The 19,171-nt window shown below is 36.5% G+C and overlaps 1 protein-coding gene across 1 annotated transcript; it reads right to left on the reverse strand.

Annotated features, from left to right (window-relative positions):
* Positions 1 to 2,381: 2,381 nt before the first annotated feature.
* LOC144961096 (leucine-rich repeat-containing protein 69-like) lies at positions 2,382 to 19,078 on the reverse strand. The gene is made up of 4 exons (XM_078894413.1): positions 18,958 to 19,078; positions 17,830 to 17,926; positions 14,943 to 15,081; positions 2,382 to 3,870 (listed from the first exon to the last, which is right to left on the reverse strand). Exons 1-4 carry the CDS (start codon positions 19,076 to 19,078, stop codon positions 3,760 to 3,762), a joined length of 468 nt encoding a protein of 155 aa, XP_078750539.1. The 3' UTR covers positions 2,382 to 3,759.
* Between the last annotated feature and the right edge of the window lie 93 nt (positions 19,079 to 19,171).

Raw genomic sequence — 19,171 nt, forward strand, 5'->3', positions numbered from 1 at the left:
CACTAGACCATGATAATGCACTAGATCCATGGCCGACTAGAGTACTATAGGTACGTCATGACTAGACCACATAGCCGCACTACTGAGTGTTCATTGATAGATGGATGCGTGTGTGTCATAGAAATAGCCTGTGTGTGTGTGTGTGTGTGTGTGTGTGTGTGTGTGTGTGTGTGTGATAGTCAAACTTGAGTAGGTTTAATGAAGACTTGTCACACACGCGTGATACACCTATACGAATTTCCCTGCCACCCAGACACACTAACATCTGACAAGGAGTGAGGGCTGTGGAAGAACCACAGACTACCGTGTGCAAACGTTGGCGATTGGTATCGGATGGCAAACTGTGATCGTTTGAATTTGAAATGATTCGAAACACTCGTTACCCCTCCGCTCGCTCGAAACCTGATCGTCTCAAGCTCGTCTCACGTGTCAAGATCGTCTCAAGCTCACAACCCGCTCGATCGTTTTACTAACTCGATCGTTTTACTTACTCGCTTTTCCGGCATTGAGATCGGACGCTGACTCGCTGACGCTGACTCGATCGTCGATCGGGTAAAAGCGATCAAATAACCCAACACTACTAATTCCCCTAGCTATTCGCCTCTCCGAAGAAATACTTGTAAATTTTCCTGTGACAAATTTGCATGCTTATTCCATATTGTCATGTAATCAGTTTTTTAAATGAATGTCAAAGTCACAACAGAAAGCTTCGCCTCTGGCTGTCAACAATTGATTGAAACATTTGTTTTTGTCAAGTGTGTGCATAGTGCACAATTCGCCGTGTCATTTTGAACCAAAGGTGGCACTTTTAATAAGTTGTGCACATGTGAAAAGTAAACCACTGGTCAAGTCTGTGGGGAGTTCAGAGATCGAAATCACAACAGAATTCATGGAGTCAAAAATCGTTAATGTAAACCATCAAAATGTTCACTCATCCCAGCCCTTCGAAAGACAAATCCCAAAGTATAGTACTGTATCCGATGCAAAAAAAAAAAAAAAAATCTACTGAGCGTCACTAACAATTGAATTTGTTCGAGCTAATTATCATTAAAATATATCAAAAGGTTGTAAAGATATCCACGTCAACGCATGCGCACAGGTTGTAGAACGGACTATAATACAGATGTTCAATTTAAAACGGCTGTAATTTTTTTTTAACCATGGACGGATTGTGGATTTCTCATGAGAGGCTAAGAATATGGTGTAGTTTCATCAGAATAAAATCTAGCTTTTTATATATTTCTTCAGGGTCATGCCCTAAATCTACTGGACTACATCCTGCCCTTTCGTCTTACCGTCTGGCTGTTACAATGGTAATTCACACCGTGTGTTTCCTATAGTTTTGTAAAGAACATACACACTTTCGATAAAAATAGTACAATAGTTTTAATCAAAATAATATTGAGCACTATTTAGATCGTTGAAATTTGTTAGGGGACAATAGATCTAGACAGTTTCATATTTATGATTAGAACTTTTAATTCTATTTATAATATATATAAAATAATAATGTGATTGCTGATTGTGATGATGATGATGATGATGATGATGATGATGATGATAGCAATAATAATAATAATAATAATAATAATAATAATAATAAGAAGAAGAAGAAGAAGAAGAAAACTTGAGATTTTATATAGCGCAATATCCACTAAACATGCTCAAAGCGCTTTACAAAGAGTCCATGACCAACAGCAACACGTAACATATAGAACGAGACATGACGCCTGTTATGCGATATTACAATTTTTACGTCAAAGATAACGGGTTGACGGCCAGGTACTCATTTTATCCTGAGAGAGAATGTGAGTAAATAGCCTTTTCCAAGGACTCAACTATGCACTGAGCAAGACTCGAACCCAGGACCTTCCGATCCGAAAGCGAGTGTCACACCACAAGACCACATAGCCGCACTATTGTTTATTAAGTATTAATATTAGTAATAATAATGACAATAATAATAATAATAATAATAATAATAATAACAATAAAAACGGTAATAATTATAGTAACAATAATAATAGTAATAAGGATAATAATAATAACAATAATAATAATACTAATATTAATAAGAATAATAATAATAACAACAACAATAATTATAATTATTATTATTATATAATAATAATAACGGAATAACAATAATAATAACGATAATAGCAATAATAATAATAATAATAATAATAGCAATAATAATAATAATAATAATAATAATAATTAATGATGATGATGATGATGATGATAATAACAAATATTATTATTATTATTATTATTATTATTATTATTTTATTATTATTATATTACGGAATAATAATAATAATAATAATAATAATAATAATAATAATAATAATAATAAATAATAATAATTAATAGTAATTTTTAACTAATATTAGTTTTAATAACCTTTAAAGAATCCCTCTTTAGAATATAGCAATTAAAAAACTATAGTCACATTTCAAATTTTACCTTTATTTTAAAAAATCCTGGAAAAAGCAGTTCTTAACTATTATCTTTGCATTTATCTGTTAAACCGACTCGAACGTATATATTTGGTATGAATGGATGGGGCTGAAACGGTTCGAAGCTTAATGAATCGTCGACAAATTGCTAGCATATGGTCCAATTCTTTTTGCAATTTACATAAAATCCGTTGGATAAATTATTTCGAATTTTAATGTCCATTAACAGTTTATGCAGCTGAAAGATAAATCTTTAAGTCAGCAATTTACGACCAGTTACACTCTCTCAATTTAACGTTTCCAATTTTGCTTTGCTAAATTGAAAACATAGATGGAATAAAACAGACTATAACTTACCGATAGTAAAACTGATATAATCTTTATCGCTAGGTCAGCAATTCTTAAACATGTAAACTGTGGATTCAAATGTTTTAGGAAAAACTGTAATTGAAACTGCTAAGGTTGTTAGAAACTTGGGCTTATTTATTGATTTAGGGATGTCTTTTACCAACAAAGTAAATCATATCGTAAAGTAAGGGGAAATGAGAAGAATACCTAGTGTTAGACATCTCATTACAATGGACACCTCGACCCTCTGTCAAAGCTACATTATTGTAATTCTCTCTTCCCTTCCAAAAAGAAAGACAAGAGAAATGCCCTTCAGCAGCCCAGAACGATACTGCCAGACTTATTTACGGAAAGAGGAGAAATCAATCTGCATCGGGTTTGTTAAGAGAGAACTACTCGCTTCCCGTTGAGAAACGTGTAGAATACAAGATATGTAGGTACTATTATTTTATATCACTGCATGATTGTCCTGAGTTCATTTACGAGCTTAAATTTTTATCCCACCAGAAAACAGCTCAAAATCGGATAATCACATTCTCGTGAAGCCAAATATGACTCGCAATCGTTTAATTTTCGACACCCTGTGTCTGGAACTCCCTTCCAAGATATATCAGAGGCAGTAATGAAGCAACATAATATAGTAATAATAATATGAAACTTTATCATTGTCTTGACTTCAAATTATGACAATTTGCGGGTTATCCACGAAGTTTTCCAATTCTAATTGTTTCTGTTGTGGGCTGAAGAAGGACTTTGAGCCTGAAATGTTCAGTACATTGCTCTTGTTTTTAAAGCTGATATGTTCATTTTGTTCAATACATTTTAAAGTTCAGAGCTTCAAGCAGCTTGGTATTAAGAGGAAAAGGATAAAAGTGAGGGTGGGGAAGGGGTTAGGAGATGAGGAGTGGGAATTATATGAGGGCGGGAACAAGACACCAATCTGTTATGTCTACGGGAAAGCCACACCGTAGTAACTATGTCCAGATGCGTTGAAGCATTTGTAGGAACAGAGGAGTGCACGGACTGGGATGCTTCCGGATATGGATGACAAGTTAAGGTCCTGCAAGAAAAGAATTTAAAAAACTGAAATGTTTTCTTGGTTTGTGCCTGGAAAAAAAAGAAGGGGGGGAGGGGGGGGGGGCGGCGGAGGCGACACTTTAATAATAATAATAATAATGATAATAATAATAATAATAAAAATATTAATGATAATAATAACAATAATAATAAGAAGAATAATAGAAAATAATAATAATAATAATAATAATAATAATAATAATAATAATAACAGTAATAATAATAATAATAATAATAATAATAATAATAATAATAATAATATACTGGGCGTCAATTTAAACCAGCCAGTGATTAACTGCCATGTCCATAACTTAAATGTGGGCCATATTGGCTTAAATCATACACCATTGAAAAGTTAAGAGCATGATACACACATTTGATTAAAATCCATGCATGTTTACCCAAACGGGGTGTGGATAAAAATGATCTAAAAAGTTAGGGGCGTGCAAAAGTAAGGGTTCATAATATTCTTACTGTCTTTATGCTGTTATTTTTCATTTTTGGGTTTTGTTTCTTTGTTCCTATTCAATTCATTTCAAAATGTCAAAATACACTTTGAAAATTCTCGTTATATTAATTCAAAAAGAACAAGCAATTTTGTTAGTAACTAAGTAATACAATGTGATACTAACGTGATAACAGGATAGAGTAATGATACACGTATATGCTGTTTTCTCTCTCCTTACAGACTGTTGGTTGTGTCGTAACGAATGTGACGGTTTTTCTGTAGTTAGTTAGAAGAGTTATGAAACTGTCAATGACGAAAAAGGTCTGTAACAACTCTTAGATTATCGGACATTATCGTCTATTACAGATCTGATTGTCCACGCAGCAGCCAAATCGCAGAAAGGCTCGATGCGATCTATCAGCGTGTTGGCTCAGTTGCATCATGGCCTAACAAAAGCACACAGACGCCTTTACAACAAGGAACATAATGTATTTATGCATTGAAATTAAGACTGATTTCAAATGTATCCAGTTACTAAGTTAATCACTCGAGCTATTCACTCCTCTTCCAATACAATTTTAAACCGTCCCAATTTAATTCACTCTCTCTCTCTCTCTATCTATCTCTCTCCCTCTCACTTAATCTCTTCAACACACACACATACACACACCCATTCTCCCTCCCCCTCTCTCTCTCTATCTCTCTCCCTCTCTCTTTATATCTCTATCTTCCTCTCTCTTCATCTCTTCAACACACAAACACATAACCTCTCTCTCTCTCTCTCTCTCTCTCTCTCTCTCTCTCTCTCTCTCTCTCTCTCTCTCTCTCTTCTCTCTCTCTCTCTCTCTCTCTCTCTCTCTCTCTCTCTCTCTCTCTCTTTCTCTCCTCTTTCTCCCTCTTTCTCTCTCTCTCTCTCTTTGTATTTTTTCTTTGTATTACATTATATCGCTTTCCCACATGGTTGAATGACTGATTGATTTGATTGATTAAAAGAGTTTAGATGTAGGTTATTATAAATTATATTTTTTTGCAAAGACAAGATTATTCATGATGAGGAGACTACTCCATAAATGTTGACAAAGCAATTTTATCTTTGTTTAATAAATCTTGCATTGTAAGTCTTTTTTGTTTCTGTGTAACTGCTTGGGGTGGAAATTGTAAAAAATCTGAAGTAATAAAAATAAATAGAATAATAAAGCATGCCAATCGAATGTTAGGAAATGATGGATGGAACAATTTTGAAGATTTTCACAAAGATATTGCTAATGTTAAGATTAACAGAATTCAAAGAGACGAGTTCCACCCTCTGTACAACGAAATCAAAATAAGCCACAGGAGTAACAGACTAATACACATGAGAACCAAAAGGCAAAGATATTTTAATACCTTTTTTACCATCAGCAATACGAAACTTTAGGATGATTTTTACAACATGACATTTGAAAGGTACTATATTCTAGTGCGGAGCGGTCCCAAGCATGTTTAGGACCGCCGATTCTACGGTCCCTGGGAAATGTGAACCGCAAGGACCGGTTCGAACCGGTTCTTTTTCGACATTGGCCAATCACAAGGCGTCATTGTGACCGTCAAACGATAGGAACCGGTCCTGCAGTAGATGGCTGTCGAACCGCTAACTGTAAGTGAGATTGGAGAAGGCGTGTTGCCTCAAAACATCAAAATAGTGCTATAACACTATCCATTAAGCATGTGTTTGTGTGTGTGTGTGTGTGTGTGTGTGTGTGTGTGTGTGTGTGTGTGTGTGTCTGCGAAGATTGATGGAGCGGGTCGGGTCAATGTTAGGGAGTGAAAGGAAAAGGGATTGTTAATATTTTGTGTCTGTGTCATGCTGGACCAAAAGTATGGGAAGTGGGAAGAGTTTGTTTTGATTTTTAAAATTTAAAAAAAATTAATTTTTTTTTGATTTTTTTTTTGTTGGGGGGGGGGGGGGTGTTGTTGTCTCCATTCCTTTTTTCTCTTTTCGTGCGGCTATGTGGTCTTGTGGTATGACACTCGCTTTCGGATCGGAAGGTCCTGGGTTCGAGCCTCGCTCGGCGCCTAGTTTAGTCCTTGAAAGACTCTTTACTCACATCCTATCGCCGTACTCAGGTGTAAAATGAGTACCTGGTCGTCAACATTGTTGTCTCTGTCGGAAAAAATTGTAACATCGTCTAACAGGCGTCATGTCTCGTTCTACATGTTACGTGTTGCTATTAGTCAGGGACCCGCTGTAAAGCGCTTTGAGCACATTTAGTGGATATTGCGCTATATAAAAGCTCACGTTTTTGTTTCTTTTTTAATAAAAAAAAAATTATATCTTTGGATAGGACGCTGTCTATCCCAAAGTAATTTTCGCCAGATCTAACAAACCCAGCTACCCATTCACTGCTGAATAGACAGAGATCAGAAGAAAAAAAAGCTCGACTGATCAATCTCTGGCCCCTTGCGTGTAAAGAGAGTGCTCTATCAACTGAGCTATCGGGCCCCCCAAATAATATAATGGTGGTTTTTAAAAATACAGACGTTATAATTGTTATTTTTGAAGAAAGCTATAGTATGTGAAACTTGTATCATTTGATTAGTGAAAACACCAAACGAAATAAAAATATTATTGTATCATCAAATGACAACAATGCGATAGAAAGGAGTGGTGACAACAGAAAGCCAAAAGAAAAAAATCGGACCAGCTAGGTTCGAAACACACACACACACACACGAACACACACATACACACAAACACACATCTTATAGTAGTCACATTCATTTCAAAGAATAACCCATTAGAGAAGAGGGGTGATGTCGCCAAAATAGACCATTGCCATTGCGATCATTAGTGTGTAGTAAATTAGGAAATTTACCCCGAGTTATGGAATCGTCCAAGGCGTCTCGCTGCCCCTCTTACCCCACCACTCACACAAGAGGGCATATGTGCAAGAGGGGGTTGGTGCGATTAATTAAGTGGGATGGGTGGTTAGGCGAACGACCTAGGCAAAAGGACCGAGAAAAGGCAGTAAAGAAACTAGAATCGCTGGGACCGTTCAAATAGAAAGATAAGAAGTGAGGATAATAACATTCGGTTCAACGGTTCGGCCAACGGTTCGGTTTGCGGTTCGTCAGCTTGGAACCGGTCCTCCGGTCCCAGCTAAGGAACCGTGGGAACGGTTCTTGGGACCGGTCCTCAGCGCGGCACTACTATATTCTCTCTAAAATCTATTTATTTATGCATGTTTACATAGTGCTATATCTAAGTTATTTATTATTTATTTATACATTCATATACCATGCTTTATTTTTACTTTTATTAACTGTGTTGGCTATGTGCAATCCTTCCCAATTTATTTTCAAAATTCTATTTACATTACAAAACCATTATAAAAGTTAGTTTTTCTAATTAGCTTCGTATTTTCATCATTTAGTTTTCTCTAAAATATATTTATTTATGCATGTTTACGTGGAGGAAACATCTGGACAGATTGGTGTAGAACAAATAAATTAATGATTTCAAACACCTGGTTTCAACAACACCCAAGAAGAACCTGGACATGGCAATCACCAGGGGACAGAGCAAGGAACCAGATAGACTTTATAGCAGTATCATCAAGATTCAGAAATGGCATATTAAATTGCAAAACCTACCCAGGCGCCGATGTAGACAGTGACCAAGTCCCAGTTGTTTGTACAGTAAGGATAAAGTTTAAAGCTATTCAGAGAACAGCTTGTAGAATAAAGAGGGATTACAGGTTATGCAAAGACAATGGCATACAAATAAAAATGAGAGAAGAATTTGAAAGTGCACTCATGATACAAAGTCAAAGTGAACCTGATAACGAAAAATGTGAAAAACAATTTGATATATTCCAAAAGTGTGTCAAAGCAACTGCAGAAAAGCATTTACCAGTAGCTCAAATAAACAGCAAAAAGGAATGGATGACAAATGAAATTCTAAACCTATTTGAAGAAAGACGAAAATGCAACAGAGGGTCTGCAGAATACCAAACATTGAACAACCACATCAAATCCAAATGCATCGAGGCACACGAGAACTATCTAGACTGGAAATGCTGCGAAATCGAAAGAGAATACAAACCCAACCCCCAACAAGCTCACCAAAGAATAAAAGAACTATCAGGGAAAAGGAAAAGCAAAGCAGCAGGAAGTTGTATCCAGAACAAACAAGGGGAACTGCTATTTGAAGAACAACATATAGAAAGCCGATGGGTAGAATACATAGGCGAACTGTACAATGATCCAAATAGAAATGAACCACCACTGAAATTCAAAGAACTATTAAGCGGACCAAACATCACCAAAAGTGAAATTGAACATGCCATGGAACGAATGAAGGATGGTAAAGCAACAGGCCCTGATGAAATATCTGTAGAGGTATTAAAAAGCCTAGGAGATCTAGCAATTGATGAACTTCACATATTATTCAACAATATATACAACACTGGGAAAATTCCAGAAGAACTCTGTAACTCTATTTTCATAGCAATACCAAAGAAAGCAGGTGCAGTCAGATGCGACAATTTTAGAACTATAAGTTTAATAAGCCACATCAACAAAATACTGTTGCGTATAATTATCAACAGGCTAAGGAATAAGATTAACCCCGAAATCGCAGAAGAACAATATGGATTCCAACCTAACAGAGGGACAAGGAACGCAATATACCTCCTCCGTGTTTTAAGTGAAAGAGCTATACAGGTTCAGACCCCACTATACCTCTGTTTTGTCGACTAAAAAAAAGCTTTTGATAGAGTACGCCACGAAGAAATACTAAAACAACTGCACTCCATTGGCGCTGATGAGAAAGACCTCAGACTCATGCAAACATTATACTACACCCAGCAGGCATCTATCAAAATCGGAAACTCTACAGGAAATTCCATTCCTTTTAAGAAAGGAGTCCGTCAAGGGTGTGTTGCCTCACCAGATCTGTTTAATCTATACCAAGAAACAATCATGAGGGGCATAACTAATATGGAGGGAATAAAAGTAGGAGGTCACAACATAAATAATATAAGATACGCAGACGATACGGTACTTGTTGCAACATCAGAAATCCAACTTCAAAAGATTGTTGACAAAGTGGTAGTAGATAGTGAAGCCAAAGGAATGGAAGTGAATATCACCAAAACGGAATGCATGGTAATACAGAAAAACCCCGAAAACAACAACACCTGCAATATAACGATTCACGGCGAGCAACTTACCAACGTAGAAAGTTTTAAATACCTGGGTTCAATAGTGACAACAGATGGAAGATGTAACCGAGACATACGAGCAAGAATAACTCAAGCCAAACAGGCCTTTATGGACCTCGGAAACATTTTGAAAAACAAACAGATGTCGTTCGGGATTAGATTCCGAGTCTTGAAGTGCTACGTGTGGCCAATCTTGTTATACGGATGCGAAAGCTGGACTACAAATGCAGAAACACAAAAGAACATTGAAGCTTTTGAAATGTGGTGTTTGAGAAGGATGCAGAGAACATCGTATACTGCACACAAAACGAACGAAGAAGTGCTAAAACAAACATACCAACAAAGGAAACTAATGCCCTTAATAGCGGATCGACAACTATCCTTTTTCGGACAAATAGTAAGGAAAGATAAGAATGAATACCTGGCAAGTTGTGGGAAAATACCTGGTAAACGCGCCCGGGGGAGACAAAGAAAAACACTCATAGACCAACTGAAGGGCTTCACCAACCTAACAATCCAAGAGCTGTTTGAAAAAGCAAGAGACAGGAAAGAATGAAGAGAGATAATTCATGCAGTATCCGAAGCCTGGACCAGGCATGGAACCTAGAAGAAGAAGACATGGTGCTGTATCTACATTATTTGTTGTTTGTTTGTACATTCAAATGCCATGCTTTATTTTTACTTTTTTATCAGCCTGTGTTGGCTATGTGCAATCCTTCACAATCTATTTTCGAAATTCTATTTACATCACAAAACCATTATAAAAGTTTGTTTTTATAATTAGCTTCGTATTTTCATCAATTAGTTCTCTCCAAAATCTATTTATTTATGCATGTTTACATGGTGATATATCTACATTATTTATATATTTATACATTCAAATTTACTTTTTATCAACCTGGATTGGCTATGTTCAATCCTTCACAATCTATATACAAAATCCTAGTTACATTACAAATCCATTATTACAACTCTACTCTACTTTCATGTCCAATTTTTATAGCATTGCTTGTAACTCCTGTATATTTTATGGATATTTTATTTTATTTTATTATATTTGATGTTTATTTTGATTTTAATTAGCTACGTATTTTCATCAATTAGTTCACGACAGTGTATAAATCTGTGCTAATGTAACGATGAATGATGTGTAACATTATGATAATTTCCATTCAGGATCAATAAAGTATATCTTATCTTATAGCTTATTAATACGTAAAAGAACAACAATGTAAGTAACTAAAACGATACGAGGTTAAACCATGAAACTTGGAGCGAACTTATATTTAGAAAGGAAGGGGGGGGGGGGGGGTGGGGGGGGGGGGGGGGGGGAATATGGAGTGAAAGATGAAAAAGGGGAGGAAGGGAGGGGGGGGGGGAGATTGAGGAAAATATAGAAGACTAGGAGATAGTGGGGGCGGGGCGAGGAAAGGCGAGTTGTAGGTTGTATTTTTGCTTTGTTTTCTCCAAAAAGTTGATTGACTGAGACGAGAATCACACTATCATTATCATCTATCATTTTATGGGTGATCATTGTTTGTGAAACAGTTACCATGCTTTACAGACAAACCAGAGAGTTTAGGGGCAGCTTGGCTCAGCTGTACGGTCTTTGCTTCGTACTCGAAAGGTACCGAGTTCGATCAACGCCGCTGCACTGTGTGGTCTTGAGCGAGTCACCTCAATTTGCGGCGCTGCACTGCGGCTAACGCCTCTGTTATTCCAGTCTTTCCTTGGAAAAAGCAATTATGTTAGTAACTAAGTAAAACAATGTGATACTAACGTGATAGCAAGATAGAGTAATGGTACACGTATGCTGTTTTCATCCAGACAAATTTTCCGAATAAAGGGAATTTTGTTTTATTTTTTATTTATTTATTGTTCAATTCCTGGCTAGGCAAGCCAACTTTTTCTAAGACATTATTCTGTAAGTCATCTTCCTTTTGCTCATTCAAAATCTTCAATTTATTGGGACAGCTGTTGTTTCAGAGCTTGCGATCTAAATTCTAATTTATTTAATCATTTTCCAACTCTCAGAAACTATAAACATTAATATTAGGCCTTGGCCGCATTATAACACTTAACTTTTATATCCTAAAGTAAAGATCATCTTTATAATTAATATACACAATCACTTCACCAACTACTAACTATGATGTCAAGCAAAGGAGCTTTTAAAATTTACAAACATTTGACTTGTTTCAAAATAATAATACTGAACATGTCTATCTTAGAACTTATGATTCCCAAGTCGGGATTTTCAATTTTGGGTTGTTTTTTTTACCAAATCAAAGCTTATTTCATACCTAAAAATTTGATATCACATTTATAACATTTTGATTATTCATTGCCGAGATATGACCGATTGAAGTAGGGAGAGTGTAAAAACCAAGTTTTGAGGAAATCGACTTTGAAGTTGATGCACCTTTTTCACGCAGTCGAATCAATGAGCAAAGGTAACTCCTTAGATACGGGCATTGAAAATTTAACGAGAGAAATAAAATTTGGCATGAGCGAGAGAGAGAGGGGGCCGCTTAGAGGGCAGGAGGGAAAAAGAGTAAAGATTGAAGCCTTTATAAATGTGTGTGTGTGTGTGTGTGTGTTTGTGTGTGTGTGTGTGTGTCTTGTGTGTTTGTGTTTGTATGTGTGAAAGAAAGAGGTGGTGGGTGAAAGAGAGAGAGTGATTGAGCTAGATATAAAGAAAGGATAGGAGGGGAGGTGGAGCAAGGAATTGGTAGGGATGATTATAGAAAAGACCTTTTGTTTCATAAGAAGTCAAAGTCAATCAATTGGAAACATGTTGACCAATGAGATTGCATTTGAAACAAATTGGACTAGTCAAATCATTTGCTACATTGTCTCCATGTTGAGTCAGTTGACAGCTTGAGGGGGTGGGGCCTATTTTGTAATGACCAGCATGGATCATGTAATTGAATCTTCTTATTTGAGCTGCACCCTCAGTTGTTTAGGACATTATCACCACCCCTTGTGGTCAATTGTCAGCCATTCAATTCTCCTCCCCTTTTTCTTAGCGTTCGCACAAATTGTGGATTGTTTAAACCCCCCCCCCCCCCCCCCCCCCCTCACCCCCACACCCCTTTCATAATTCGATGAAAACACGATGAAACGAACATCTCACTCTCTCTCTCTCTCTCTCTCTCTCTCTCTCTCTCTCTCTGTCTATCTCTCTCTCTCTCTCTCTCTCTCTCTCTCTCTCTCTCTCTCTCTCTCTCTCTTTCTCTCTCTACCCACCCACCCACCCACCCATCCATCCATCCATCCATCCGAACGTCCGTCCATCTGTCCATCCATCCATCCATCTATCTATCTATCTATCTATCTATCTATCTATCTATCTCTGTCAGTTTATCTATCCATACATTTATCTTTTTCATTTTTGTCAGTAGTTCCATCGGCAGTTCATTAATTTTGGAAGGCTTTGTTTACTTTTCTGATTTTTAAATTTTATCTTAAAGATGTTTATCGTAGGCGATCCCTGTAAGTCGAAAAAACTGTTGTTCCTAACAAAGTAATTTAAATAACGTAAAGACTTAGCTAGTGCTAAAATTTCATTAATAAAGAAAGATAGGTACTTCGCCTTATTATACAATGCAGTTAGACAAAGAAATAAGAACACGTGGTGTGTATCAAAAATGCGAAAACACACACACACACACACACACACACAGAAACACACACAAAGCATGCACGCGTTGACAGACAAAGCCCGGGCATCTCAATGGCCGACAGACGCATGTGATCAGTTTCCACCAATCAGAATCTCTTATTTGTACGGTTGTTAGGGAAAATGCTGGTCTTGTTTACAGTTTCTAAAGTTCATTATTGGTTGAACCATGTAACTGCCAATTTACCCATGCATTCTCAGAGTTTGATGTGAAATCTTACATGCTATTGGTGGAGGAAAGGACTCAGTATAATTAAGCTTTGGATATCTGAAGGCGTCACTGATTGTTGCAGTTGAATTATTATGTTTTTATGTAGAAAAATGATTGTATTTTCTGAAATTACCAAAAACTGAAATTTGATTATTTTGACCATTTTCACTTTAAAACCGATTTTCTTCGTTTTCCAAATCCCGACTTAATACCGCTTCGAGGCGTAGGGTCAGTATTTAAAGAACAATTTACAATGCTTTCAATCAGGACAAGTATATATGCACTGAATGATACATTGCCAGACTATTTTTATCCATAAAGTTTAACTACTGGCGGGAAAAAGCCAGTTTTGTTGATCGAGACCAGACCCTTAACTTGGCCTAAAACTTGTAAAATAAAATTACAGATTATTCTTTCTTTTTTCAAAGAAGTGATTTATTAGAAATTTGTCGGAAATCCCGAAAAAGTACAAGAATTTACCCAAAGTTGTTAGCAAAAAGTCGATTTGGACATCCGCGACCAAACTGGTCATTGCAGTCATCTCGACAAATGACTACAGTTAACCACACGCATAGACACAACACACACGCACAGAATACGCACAATGAAAAACTCGTAACATGCATCAGCCTATCAGACGTGGGCAATACAAAGCGGTGACCAGACTTGTAATAGATGATAATGTTATCGTGCCATACAATAACTGACCCGACGCTGCAGATCAAGACCTTTTTCATTCATTTTGCAGCGCAACGATCGTCGTCACGATATCCTTTCTTTGTTCCTATTCAAAATGTCAAAATATACTTTGAAACTTCTCGTTCTATTAATTCAATAAGAAGAATGAAAGCTGCTTTTGTAAGAAAAAGTAACACTGTCCAATTGAGGCTGGGGACAACGTTCGTGAGCCATTGAAACTTCAGGTCGTGTGTTGTTCTTTGAGAAAAATTGTGACGCATGGTCGTCGCTATTTCAATCCTGCCTCTCCGTGTCTTCTTCTCACATTTTACTGATAATCAAATCTGGAATTCATTGGCAGTATCACTGATGGAAAGGCTTGTCGGCATGATGTTGGACTAATTCTCTCATCGTCAATAGAAGTCTTTTTCTTTCCGAGACCTGGAAGGTTGGAGACAGGTCCGTGATCGTAATATTTGCATATTACAATACTATTGACACTTGATTTGGAAGACTGGTGTTTTGCTCTCTTTTGTAGCTTTGATAAAATTACGAAAAAGTTAATTAATCCTAAGAAATTTAGTGTAGAATTTTAATTGGCTTTCAGATTTATATCTGCATTCTGAAGTGTGACACTTTGTAATGACGCTATAGGAGGTAAAGTTCTGTCCAGTTTATATTAGCGCTCAGTTATAATAATAATAATAATAATAATAATAATAATAATAATAATAATAATAATAATAATAATAATAATAATAATAATAATAAATAATAATAATAATAATGATGTTTATAAAGTGCTAAAACTATGAGGTCAAAGCTGCTTTACTTGTTTGACATCCACAAACTGAACGCACTCCAGCCACGTGTTGAGAAATGAGTCGCCACAAACAGCACACTTGCTGGATTGAGCTAGCATGGCTCTGATGTCTGGATAATGTCGGATTGTTTTCCTCAGGTAGGACCATCTGGCGAGTAACAACAAGGGGAGATGTTTGAAACACAAAAGGAAAAGAATGAAAGGGTAGTAATAGTAGGATGAGGAATGTATGCAGCATTTATTTACGTGTTTATTTTTTTCATCTAGTGAGAAGAATTATTACTGTCTAAAGTTATATTAAAATTACGCAAAATGAAACGTCAAAATTGTTAAACTGTAAAAAAAAAAAAAAATCCCTATAACTTGTATCATATTTTTATGAACCAAAATGTTATGATCTCGGAAATGTTCTTAATTATTCCCGATTAGGCAAATAATGATCTTCAGTTACCGAGGTGCAGTTCAAGATAAACACACACGCTGACTGTTGAATGTTTTCGAGGAACACTTAAATAGGAGATTCTCAAACTGAAGACGATGGTAATTGGATTCAATAGTCTGATGTCACATCAGCAACGGCGAGCAGCGTGGCTCTAAACAAAGAAAATCGGTACTTTCTATTCTTCACGCTGGCTAGAACTTTTCATATGACATGTGATCAGAATGTATAAAATTCAAAACATAATCATATTTATAATGTTTTTCTCCTCTGGATACTCTTTTATGCTCGTCAGAGAAGTATTTCATAAAGGCGCCCGCCATTGTTCTGATTGTTTAGAGCCAGTTACTAAGTTACTATGCGTCATTAGGGGGGGAAGTGAGGTCATGACTGTTGAAGCGTATTGTAAGCTGCTTAATGTAGTTGGGCCAAAATATGAGTATCTTGTATTAATAGCTCAAAATTGGTAGACCCCTGTCCAGCCAGTAATGACTGGGTAGAAAGTCTCTTAGACCCGCATCGCATTGGGGATCTATACGGCATAGGTGGCAGTGGCGAGGGAAGCTTTTCTCTGTTTGTTACACCGAATAATACGGTGTCATGGATCACCACCGCCTATGAGAAGACGAATCTGATTTAAAACTCGGTAGATTGAACTCGTTAGCCTTGTAAGGCATTCAGTCAATGAAGAGTCTTCAAACACTTGTACATTGGACTCGCAAGCCTCGGTAGTAGTAGTTGTAGTAGTAGTAGTAGTAGTAGTAGTAGTAGTAGTAGTAGTAGTAGTAGTAGTAGTAGTAGTAGTAGTAGTAGTAGTAGTAGTATAGAAGTGGTCGTTGTTGAAGTGCTAGTAGTAGTTATAGTGATAGTAGTAGTAGTTAGTAGTAGTAGTAGTAGTAGTAGTAGTAGTAGTAGTAGTAGTAGTAGTAGTAGTAGTAGTAGCAATAATAAAAACAACTGTAGTAATGGTAGTAGTAGTAGTAGTAGTAGTAGTAGTAGTAGTAGTAGTAGTAGTAGTAGTAGTAGTAGTAGTAGTCGTTGTCGTCGTCAAAGTAATAGTAGTAGTAGTAGTAGTAGTAGTAGTAGTAGTAGTAGTAGTAGTAGTAGTAGTAGTAGTAGTAGTAGTAGTGTAGTAGTAGTAGTCGTTGTCGTCGTCAAAGTAATAGTAGTAGTAGTAGTAGTAGTAGTATGTAGTAGTAGTAGTAGTAGTAGTAGTAGTGGTAGTAGTAGTTAGTAGTAGTAGTAGTAGTAGTAGTAGTAGTAGTAGTAGTAGTAGTAGTAATGGTAGCATTAGTAGTAGTAGTAGTATTAATAGTAGTAATGGTAGCATTGGTAGTAGTAGAAGTAGTAATGATAGCATTAGTTGTAGAATGATTAGTAATAGTAATAGTAGTAGTAGTAGTAGTAGTAGTGTAGTAGTAGTAGTAGAAGTAGTAGTAGTAGTAGTAGTAGTAGTAGTAGTAGTAGTAGTAGTAGTAGTAGTAGTAGTAGTAGTAGTATAGTAGTTGTAGTAGCTGCTCTTGGAGTATTAATAGTTTTAAAAGCAGTAGTAGTAGTAGTATTAGTAGTAGTAGTATTAGTAGTAGTAGTAGTAGTAGTAGTAGTAGTAGTAGTAGTAGTAGTATCAGCAGTAGTAGTAGTAGTGGTAGTAGTAGTAGTAGTAGTAGTAGTTGTTGTTGTTGTTGTTGTTGTAGAAGAAGAAACAGAAGTAGTATGTAGTTGTGGTGGTAGTAGTAGTAGTAGTAGTTAGTAGTAGTAGTAGTAGTAGTAGTAGTAGTAGTAGTAGTAGTAGTAGTAGTAGTAGTAGTAGTAGTAGTATTGACATCTCCATAGATCAATTCGCAGCAGCAGCTTTAAAATTGGCGACATTACATTTTTTCCGACAGAGACATCTGAGTACGGCGAGAGAATGTGAGTAAATAGCCTATTCCGAGGACTCAACTATGCGCCGCTCAGAGCGGAGCTCGAACCCAGGATTTTCCGATATGAAGGCGAGTGTCATACCATAAGACTACATAGCTGCAAAAAAAAAAAAAAAAAAAAAAAAAAAACCCAGAAAGATATACTAGAATTACGTTTGATGTAAGAATGTTTAAGCCAGGACAATAGCTACTCAATAAAGGTCTATTGCCAGGACCCATTTTTATGTAAGTGGACTAGATTTAGCTCTTTACTAGTCAAGTAAATGACTTGCTAGTCTTAAGCCTGAGCGAAGCAAGTGACAAAATAACAAAAAAAATTATGAACGTTTTCTAGTCTCTGACTAACTGAACTCTTGCCTAGAGGAGGGCGCTGTAAGGACGTCGATTAATTTGTGCTGATAACATCGAGCACTCTAGTACACGATGACAGGTTAGATACCAGTCTTCATGCTTACAAGGCAAAACCTTTCCAAAGAGAAAATTAACAACACTTCCGGTACAGGTATATTTCGTTTCGTTCCATATTTGAACTTACTTTTGCATGTATGTCTCAATTATACTTTCTAATCTTTTGTTGTAATTGTTGTTCTTTGAAGCGAACCCTTCTATTTCGAGTCTCCGTTCACTCGCATCTGGCGAGCCCGATTAAATTTGGGTTTTTCTTTTAGTTTTTACTCACACAAATGTTTACTTTCGACGATCTGTACTTTTCTTACCTTTTTTTAAGCGAGTGTCAACAAGAAAAGGATGGTTTTTGCCCCTGTTATTCGTAACCGACGTATTTCCCTTCCGAATCGAAGCCCTCTCATAACAGCTGCTATCTTATCAAAGCTATGTTGTATCCTCAGAACTAGTCAGGGACTAACGATGAAGTCCACCCCATGCAAGAGACTAAAACTTGGCAAAACGTAGTCCGAAGCTGCCTTGATTTTAGTCTGAAACTTGCTTGGTCGGCTCAAATGAAAAGCGATTTTATTTCAAGTCTTGGACTAACCTCAGAGACAAAGCGCTACATAAAAACTGATTCATCATTCTTCGGACGAAGACGATATAAAATATGAAAATGTTGAGAACACATGGAGACATTTTTAAAAAGATCTTTGTTACTTCAAGTAAAGATGTAAGTTAATTTTAAAAACATGGATACGGTACGAGAAGAAATTTAACAAAGGGTAGAGGAACAAAAAAAAACGAGAAAGCAGGCAAAAAGGGCCAAGTATGTAGCCAAACCCAAGAAGGAATATAGAATACTCGTATAATAAAATTGCAAAAGAGGTAAAAATAAACAAACAAACTCAAAACAAAACAGCTGACAGCCGATAAAGGGTCATCTATAAATGAAACAGATGAACAGGCAGACGAGGTAGCTCAAAAATGAAACCAAAGAATTATTATTCACAATTAAGAAGTATTACATTATTTTCCTGCAGCAAATGAAGAGGTGTCAGTTCTAACAAGAGTAATCATGAAAAAGATGATTTCGAGATAAACAAGTAGAATTTCGAAAAGGTTAAGTGCTAGAATAATCATAGGACAGGCATTGGAATGGCGGACTCCTCTATATCATGGCCGTTTCATAGACTTTTGACGCAGCGGTTAAACAGACTGCATGGAACATCCTCCTAATTCTAAAGTCACATAAAAATAGAATTAACAAAATAACTCGATGAAGACTTTTCCTGGCAAGTGATCCACAAAGGAAACTGTTGACCAAATTCTAGATTTCCATCGGAGTGAGATAAGGATGGCTTCTGTCCCCTCTTTAGTCCAGGGGTCTGATTCATGGAGCGGGACTACGACGGTAGTCTGAGACTATATCCGTAGTCTCAGACTAAAAGGCGTTGTAAGATATTCATGAAGCCGGACTACGCGAAGTC

This window comes from Berghia stephanieae, unplaced genomic scaffold (genome assembly GCF_034508935.2).
Source record: "Berghia stephanieae isolate SIO BIC M18660-M18661 unplaced genomic scaffold, UCSD_Bste_1.3 scaffold14, whole genome shotgun sequence".
NCBI lineage: Eukaryota > Metazoa > Mollusca > Gastropoda > Nudibranchia > Aeolidiidae > Berghia > Berghia stephanieae.

Bases quoted from the DNA above. Each gene is read 5' to 3' on its own strand.
- LOC144961096 (XM_078894413.1), bottom strand. From the start codon at position 19,078: ATGAATCAGACCCCTGGACTAAAGAGGGGACAGAAGCCATCCTTATCT. The intron at 17,927-18,957 runs GTTATTTTGTTA...CGGGCTCGCCAG, and splicing joins CCAGGAAAAGTCTTCATCGA to ATGCGAGTGAACGGAGACTC. The intron at 3,871-14,942 runs GTAAAGCAGCTT...CTTTTCTTGCAG, and splicing joins AGTTTGTGGATGTCAAACAA to GACCTTAACTTGTCATCCAT.